The sequence below is a fragment of the Triticum dicoccoides genome, chromosome 5A (genome assembly GCF_002162155.2).
Source record: "Triticum dicoccoides isolate Atlit2015 ecotype Zavitan chromosome 5A, WEW_v2.0, whole genome shotgun sequence".
NCBI classification, from domain to species: domain Eukaryota; kingdom Viridiplantae; phylum Streptophyta; class Magnoliopsida; order Poales; family Poaceae; genus Triticum; species Triticum dicoccoides.
Window position 1 is genome coordinate 274879795 of NC_041388.1, and position 9057 is coordinate 274888851.

The window sequence follows — 9057 nt, forward strand, 5'->3', positions numbered from 1 at the left end:
TCATTAAAATCTTCAATTCTATAGCTCTCGCCCATTGGAACTTCACCCTAGCCTCTATTTATCCAACCACCATCCCCGCGCTCTCCACCCTTGATGCTGCTCTTACTAAGCAGGAAACTAAACATGATTTCTTCCACATGAACCCCCTTGCAAGCCCATGACCGGACGACTTTGACCCTTTCTTCTCGCACCTCGTTAAACCAACTATCACCCAATTCTTCCAAGACTTCTTCGATGGGACCGCCGACACTGAACACATAAATATCTCCCACATCATACTACTGCCAAAAAAGGAAACCGTGGGAACACCAAACTCCTTTAGGCCCATCTTGCTTCAAAACTGCCCTATCAAAGTGGTGGCCAAAGTCCATTGACTTAAACCCCTTATATCCCTCTTAGTCCACCGTAGCCAGATTGACTTTATATCCGGACGTAACATTGCTGGAAAAAAAATATGCCGCTCATCTAATCAACTCTTGCCACACACACACAAAAAAAATCCACAATGATACTTAAGTTAGACTTTAGTAACGCTTTCGACTCACTAAGCCCTTATTAGTTCACGTGGGAAGAAACTTCCTCTCAAATTCACATCACTAATTCCCACCCCACACCAAACATGGGTTTGAGATTAATAATCAACTTCCCAAGCTTAATCGCCTAGCAAACTCCCATTCCGTTTCCCTAGCAGCCAAGCACGGTGTCATAAGATTTGCAGGCTGGATTATATATATGTTCACACGCCTCCAAAATGAACATCTCCTTAATCCCTTTCCACGTAGGAGTACTCATATACACTTCCTTGGCTCTTTACAAGCAAGTGCAGAGAAACCCTTCTTCTTTCTTTTTTGACGCGGGGCATGTCCTATACATAAAGGCAGCGGCGGCCTAATCTAGAACCTCCCACAACCGCAACAACAAAACCCCGAACGAACAAGAAATGGTTTGCATATGTATATTTACATCATTTCTGCACGAGATACGAGTAGAGGAAGTGGTTCCACACGTCCGGGACGCCGGGGAGGCACCAGTGCGTGCAGTCGGCGTAGCTGCTCGGGTTGGCGATCTGCTCCTTCGTGAGGGGGGTGAACTGCCGCCGGAACACGGTGGGGTGCGCGTCGATGCGGTAGTCGGTCAGCTGGGTGAAGTTGAGTATCTGAACGTTTATGCCTTTCTGCTCCAGCGGCCTGAAGATCTGCTTCGCCTTGTCCATCATGCTGTAGTCTGTGGTCGCGCCTTTGTACCCCACCTTCTGGATCGGCTCCGACTCGTTCAGGCACTTGTTGCTGTCGTCTCCGCCCCAGTCGCTTGCCCTGAAAGTTTGTTTATGTGTGAGAAGATTGTGTGATATGCTTGTAAATTTAATCTGTTGGTTGTCAGGTTGTCAGGTTTAACGGTTGATGGATAAGTTTCAGTTTTTGGTCTCACCAGGTATGTGTAGGCGACGAGCCTGCGAAATAGATTTTAGTCTTGTTGTCGACGTTCGCTCCCACCCACTCGGTTAGTTTCTTGAGAGCAATCTCGAAACCTTCCACCATCTCCACTTCGTCTAGCTTTGCATCACCGTCCTCAAATGAACCATACCTGCACATGGTGAAGATGTTCATCATGCTAGCTCAATTATATTTATATTTGTTACTAATTCCAGATCCCAGTTCATAGCATCCAAAACTTTATCAACTTGTTTGCGTCGGTTTCAGATAACTCTTTCCTTTTGTTGGCAAGCAATGAGTGTAAAATGATGTACTTACATGACCTTCATCTTCATGTCGGGCTTCTGCTTCCTCCACCAAAGGTAAGAGTTGAAAACAATAACATCAGCATTGCCCCAGGCACGGGCATGCTTCTCAATCTTCTCCGCCCGTATTATCCGGTACTCAACCCGGTGAATTATCGGGTTGTCGCTGTTGGATTCCAGTATCAGCGGCGACCAGTAGAAGTCGATTGTCGCATTGTATTCCTGAAACAGTGTGCCTCGATCAGCTGACAGAAAGTGGCATGCCTTACTTCTAGTACATTTTTTCAAGTGTTCAGAGATCGAGAAACATACGAATGCCGTGAAGGAGATGAGCGAGCCGTTGTAAACGCGCATCTTCTGGCCTTCAGGGATGGAGGCCTCCACCATGCACACCATGGAGACCCATTGGTTCCTGTTGATTGAGTCGCCGACGAAGACCATCCTCTTGTTCCTCAGTTTTTCGAGCAGTTTTGTGGCATTGAACCTGTTTCACAGTTTCAACATGACAAAAATAAGAACAAGATGTAAAATTCTCACAACTCATGATCTTTCACTATCCATTAGTTCCTTTGTGTCTTTGGGGAGCAGAGGCAGAGCAATCATATCACTATTTTCTGGCGTTGATTCTGTTTCAACATGTAAAAAATAGTCCGCATGTCACAAATGCTATTGACACTTTGACAGTAGTAGGCGCGAATGACTGGATGCCATGCCATATATGATCTGTTTCTAGCCATGCAGGTGTATGGAATTGGATGGTGAACAAAGCAAGAAAAAAAAATAGATTTCTCATTGTTGATCTTTCGCTGCCCTCTGGTTCAGCTGGCCAATCCCACTCGCTGCCATCTCACATATGATTTTTTATCGAAAATCTCACATATGATTTGTTCCATTGCTATATTTAATTACTTATCATGCATCATTTGGTTTCAGCAGGCCAATCTGGTTTCCCTAAGATTTTGTTGTTGTTGGCATGAATGAACAAAACCGAGCTAGAAAACGACTCCAAGTCTCAACTCAACTATTCTTTCTAGAGAAACATGCATGTATGTAAATGTAACAAAACCAGCCATACCTTGGAAGATCACATCCATCGGGCTGCCATCTCCAATACTGGTACCTGGTGTCATTCCGGCCATACTTCTCGCAGGCGACCTCGTCGAAGATGAAGGAGCAGTTGAGGCCGGAGTAGAGCGGCTGGGAGGCGTTGTCGTACACCCAACGCCCCACGGACCAGTTGCACTCCTCGCCAGAGCCCCTTACAGCCTCGCCCATGAGCTCGTCCGTCCACTGCACCTGCGCCTCGCGGCGGCCGGCCGCGGCCACCTTCACCTCCTGGTGCCGGTGCTGCACCGCCAGCTGCACCTGCGACTCGTGGCCGCGGTCGAAGAGCAGGGAGACGGAGCTGACGACGATGAAGAAGGCGACGAGGGAGCTGACCACGCCCCGCAGGCCGACGACGGGGGACGGGGAGGAGGCCGCCGTGGTCATCTTGTTGTGGGTGGCCTGCTCCGGCTTCATTTTCTCTGGTGAGTCGGCTGTGGCGCCGTCCCCTCTTTTATTGTTGTAATGGGGGCACTCCTTCCCATGTCTAGTGCTGCACAAGCAAACGTGAACGCTGACCCTTGGGCTAACCTTCATCATCATCGATCACCCTGACCGCCTGCCCGCAGTGCAACCTCCTGTAAGCTACCTCGGACGTATAAGAATGTGCAGCAGGTTGGTACTGGCGCTGAAAGTTTGAGGCTGAAATGAAATGAGGTTGCAAGACAAGACGATGGGTGGTGTTTGTAAGTTTGGTCTACCCAGCCCCGAATTTGCACATGATTTTATATGTCAGGCTCACGCTCACTCCACGCATGTGCTCTGCCAGTGTCCATAATGTAAGGCTAGTTTGTTTAATAAAAGCAAAAGGGAGTAAAGGTACAAGTGCTGGTTTCTGGTGCCGACACTTCTATCTATCAATCAAATCCACCACACCACACCACAACACACCAGAGTCACACCAGCCATTCAAGCTAGCACAGCAAAAAGCAAAATATATTTATTTCAATGTGCTTGCGTTTGCGCGTGTCACTTTCAGCATATGATATTTAGAAATTAAGCAACGGAAAGGCGGTGTACGGGGAAAGAAGTCTTTTGCATTAATTGCTTTGTTCCTCACCTAATTAGCATTCATAATAAGCTAATGTAAAGCCACTAGTATAGAGGCCCCCTGAAGTAAAGTTCAGTAATGCATTTTCCATCATTTCAAAATGGCAATCATAATTCTCTATCAGTTGATGTACTAGTAGTGCTAAACAACCTTAACTTAACTGGTACGGTCACATCGCTATATATGTATATTTATGTCAATATATTCATCAATCGAAGTTTATCTAGTGCTTATCTGTTACTGCCGTCTACTACTTAACTAGTATTTCTGATCAGTCAACACGTCTTAACGTGTGCTTGTTCGGCTGTTGCATGCATGCGTCAAAGTGGTGATCTCCCTGAATGAATTAACTTATACATGTTGGCCGTCTCTTTTTCAACACGGTGGTGTGTTGTCAATTAATCCGAGTGGCAAACACCGCACGATCAACGGTTTGCCTTTTTTCGGCCTTCATTCTCCACCTCTTTTCTGACAGAAGTAGCCGGACATATGAATAATGTGATTGGTTGTGACACTAGGACTATTTAAACCGCTCAAGGTACTACCTGGCAAGCTGTGACTACAAGTGAATGACAGATGATAAATCCTGATTTGGTTTGGTGCTGAATCTCAAATTGCCCAACCAAAATAGATAGCCTCTCCCTTTTCCTGAGCAATCTCCTCTCTCAGCAGGCTAGCTAGCTAGCACAGTATGAAATGATCAGCGGTGCCCCAAAGGCCGCATAAAGTGTTAGGTGGAAGGAATTCTATGCCTACACCTGCTTTGTTTGGTATCATGTCCTAATGTAGCCCGGTCCTATCTAACCAGTGGGGTCTATCTGCATAATACGGTGCCAGTCAGTCGCTCACTCTGCAATCCAATCATTCCGTTTCCTCTGAGATTCTCCATGGCCATGGCCATGGCAATGGCATGCAGCTGGTGGAGACATGAAAGGCATGACTGATGAGCACCAACAATATCCATGGAAGACGGAAGGATCTGACTTGCAGGAGTGGACAAAGGGTACTGCACTTATTACTGACCTGTACCGGAGGCCGCGTCAGTTGAGCGCGGCGAGCCTTAGAAGGAAGGCTAGCTAGTAACATCTGCCGAAGAAGCAGTTGGCAACGTGCATTTGAGAATTGAGATGTATGGACATACCTACTGCTGGTCCACCTTTAATTTGCTCCCCAAAAGCTAGTAGCTGCTTCCTGCAAAGTCCAATGGGAAACTATTTGGACGTCTCCGACTACTCTCCATCCGTCTTGTCCTGCGTAAGGAGCCATGCCATGCAAAGTACCATGTATTCCATGTGCGCTGGTCCAAAGCTTTGTGTTACTAAACTCACTGATCACGCATGGCGATGGCGTGGTGATAATTAGCGCGCGTGCTGCATGCTGCTAGTATAAACAGAGTTCAGATATAAATAACACTCCAGTAATAATACTTGCATAATCACACAAACTACTACTAGTATAAACAGAGTTCATAGAGATAAATAACACTCTAGCAATAATAGGCATACCTGTCGCAATCTCACTTGCAGCTTTTTCCTAGAAAGGAGTGTAGAAATGAAGCTCGATTTCTGAACCTCTACTCAAGTGAGCAGCCTGCTGGCAGGAAATAATATGGTAGCTGGCTAGTTTGATTGCCGGCAGTGCTATTGCTTTGTAGTAGCATCAAACCTGCACTTGCAGCATTTAACCACTTATCTTCATGGCATACAGACTAAATATGGTGTTCTCAGAGGTCAGACGGCAGCAAATGATTTTCAGTCAATGACTCTCAACTCTCATGCTGTTCCCAGCCTGAGCCTGATCATTTCGGTTTACACAGGTAGGTTGCTGGAAGAACAGCATCCACCTGCAGTAAACCTGGTGCGGAGTAGAGTACTGTGACATCTGCGAAAATGATTGATGCTCCCGGGTCAAAAGAGTGAAGACCACAGCGGGCCTACCCACCTAGCTGCTAACACCCGCAGGGACGGCAACGGAAAAAGGCTACCATGTCCTGCTTCTTGGCTTCAACCACCTCACCAAACCATGTGTTTTCTAGTACCACCACCAATAATGCAAATCTCCCCCTCTCTTCCCTGTTTCCTGTGGTGCTCTTAATTTCCTCAACAGTTGCTGCACATACTAGTTGTTGCAGATTGCATGTATGGCTTGAGTCCAAAACAATTGGTGTGATATTGATCGCACCGACGGTGTACGTGTGGACGATGCTTGAAACAAGCTATACATGATTAGAGTCGTCTTTCTTAATTTGCTTTCTGCAGTTAATGCGATGAAGGGAATACATGTGTGGGTTATGTAGAGCCTCGAGTGTTATGCTGGCTAACAAGAGGCATCCATCAAGCCTTGGACTTGAAGAACAGGATACAGGTGGTACTGATGGAGCAAATCCTGGCCCCAGTTTCTCATAAACCGTACGTGCGTATGCAAGGTAAACATCTTCATCATTCAATGTCTGGAAGGACATTTCCTGATATTTTCAGAGACCAAAAAATTGCAGAATCATTCAAGCCTTGGTAACCCATCCAGCATGCTATTGCTTGCTAGTTACATTAGTTAAGAAGACTGACAGGGTGTTCCACTTTGCTATCTTATGATGGGAGGCTACAGTTGATCAAGTCTGTTTTCTGCACTGCCTATTTTCTTCATGTGTGCCCTTGCCCTGGTTGCCAGTATCACTGATCGATTTGATAAGTATATGAGGCATTTCTTCTGGAAAAAATATGGCCAGGAAAATTCAGGTCCTGCATTAATTGCTTGGGACAAGATTTGCAGGCCTGGAGATCAAGGTGGGCTTGGAATCTTGGATATTATTGCAGTGCATAATAAAGCTCTACTCATGAAAAACCTCCACAAGTTCTTAAACAAGAGAACCTTCCTTGGGTTAAGATGATTTGGGACAAATATTGCTCGTCTGAACTCTCAGGGGCAAGAATGGTGGGATCAAGCTCGTGGAGAACACATCTCGAACTTTTGCCCTCATTCAAGAGTAATACAACCTGCAAGGCTGGCAACGGAGGCACAATAAAACTTTGGCATGAAAAGTGGGTGGACAGACCTCTGATTCACATATTCCCTGAACTGCACTTTTTTTTTGCCAAAAATGACACCCAGTCCTTGGCCTGCTTGCTCAATTCTAATGATAGCTATGCTCTATTCCACACCCCACTCTCAGAACGAGTTTTTGAACAACTTAATGACCTTCAACTCCTAATGAGCCTGCACACCATTTGTCAAACTCAAGATAAATGGATATGCCAGGGCAATAATAACAAATACTGATCCATCTCACTGAGCCTGAAGACACGAGCAGAGGCTCACATTATCTTTAACTGGCTTTGGAAGTGTGCTAGCAGAATAAGACACAAAATCTTCCTTTGGTTGCTACTCCCTCTGCCTCTGGGTTTTAGTTCCATAATTATGGAACGGAGGGAGTAGTCGTGGGTTTCTGTCCCCAATCCTCAGTGGGCATTGGCCTTTCTGTGGTGTTGGTTGACCCAAACTACTCAGTTATATGCATGCTCAAAGCTGGGCCGAGTACACATGGATATGGCCCAGAAACACCTGCGACTTCTTGGGTCTATGTTTATACTTTCGATCCTATCAGCCCATCACAATTGGAACCTGGGATGGGAATTGTCATTTTGTCAATCCATTTTTTACCCCGAGAAACCTCTTGGTCAATGCAGTTCTAATATGAGATTCAGTCTAGTTTCAGTGCTGCCTGTGGAATAATATGATTCCAAATGTGCAACACTGAAACTTAGTTTGGATCTGTGTGCACTGTAGGAGATAAGTAACTGAACATCTTCCCATTTCTTTGATTCCAAATGTTCCAACAACCTAGTATGATCATGGCCATTGCAATGGGTTGTACAACTTGTGATGAACAAGCAGTATATCATCATATGTTGAAGTTCCTCTCTGCCTTTAAGGGATCATGGTTTCCCAGCAGTCTTGAGCAAAAGGGCAATCCCAAAAGAGGTGTGGTGAAGTTTCTTCCACTCCTTCAGTGCAGAATACACAATCATAACAGTCCAGGTGCATATATTTTCTTTTGACTAAATTTCTGGTATTAACTCTATCATGCAGTATCAACTATGGCCTCCAAGAAAACAAAAACGAAAACGGTCAACTATGGTCTCCAAGAAAACAAAAATCAAGTATGCCCAGTATATCTTGAGAAAAAATCAAACTATGGCCAGCATATGTAGTTACTAGGCAAGAACAATATAATATAATCAGTGTGCTAAAAGTCCCTCTGCGATGTTCATTTCAACAGGAAAAAAGAGAAATGGCAACTGTTCTGCGCTAAGGAGTGGAAAATGGTAAGTTCAGGGGATTTGTCCATGGTCTTTACTCTTAAGCCACCAATGATTATGGTAGACGAAAATATAAAACAGAGGTTGGCTGGACTGTAGCAAACCCTGATTCACCCAAGAGCTTTAATACTGTATCATTTTTGTAGATCTATGATCAATGTTCTCTGTCACATTATATATTGCAGGAGGGGACACATATGTCCGCAAGAAGCCAAAGACTCTACGAAGCATATTGATAACGTAAGCAGCATTGTGGGGGCTACTACAACTGATCCTTTGTTTGTCCTAGATTGACACTTGATGCATGCATCCACAGTTCCACACGATGACAACTAATATTATAAGAGCATCTACAGCCAGATATATCTAATCTGGCCTCTCAAATGCCCGCGGACGTACCCGGGCGCATCCGCGAACAATGACCGGGCACCCCTCATTTGGCATAGCCGTGTCCCACATATCCGAACCCCAAATCCATGCAACCCATGCAATGTTACATAGATGAACACGATGAACATGCTTATAATAGCAAAAAATGACTAAATACATCTGATGCAAAAGGATCAAAGTTCATCGCTGGACAGTGCAAATTCATGCTAAAAATGACTAAAAACATAGATAAAGCGGAGAAGGGCGGAGGAAATCGCCATTTTCTTGCCGGCCATTCCCATTGCAGTCGCCGGTGCAGCTGTACCGCTCCATGTAGGCGTCGGCGGCCGGAGGGGCATCATCGTCAGAGCTGGAGCCGTCGGTGATGTCTAAGCCATCCTCGGAGCTGGAGCCATCGATGACGTCCAAGCCATCGTCGGAGCAGATTTGGCCCATCAGCCTCTGGAGCAGGCGGTCCT

General features: G+C 45.7%; 1 protein-coding gene across 1 annotated transcript; it reads right to left on the bottom strand.

Moving 5' to 3' along the window:
• Positions 1-703: 703 nt before the first annotated feature.
• Positions 704-3534, bottom strand: LOC119300995 (protein trichome birefringence-like 34). The gene is made up of 5 exons (XM_037577897.1): positions 2814-3534; positions 2051-2222; positions 1752-1960; positions 1429-1584; positions 704-1313 (listed from the first exon to the last, which is right to left on the bottom strand). Exons 1-5 carry the CDS (start codon positions 3383-3385, stop codon positions 965-967), a joined length of 1458 nt encoding a protein of 485 aa, XP_037433794.1. The 5' UTR covers positions 3386-3534; the 3' UTR covers positions 704-964.
• Between the last annotated feature and the right edge of the window lie 5523 nt (positions 3535-9057).

Excerpts from the sequence above, each read along its gene's own strand:
- LOC119300995 (XM_037577897.1), bottom strand. The coding sequence starts at position 3,385 with ATGATGATGAAGGTTAGCCCAAGGGTCAGCGTTCACGTTTGCTTGTGC. Across the intron at positions 1,961-2,050 it reads TCATCTCCTTCACGGCATTC|GAATACAATGCGACAATCGA; the intron begins GTATGTTTCTCG and ends ACACTGTTTCAG. Across the intron at positions 1,585-1,751 it reads GACATGAAGATGAAGGTCAT|GTATGGTTCATTTGAGGACG; the intron begins GTAAGTACATCA and ends CACCATGTGCAG.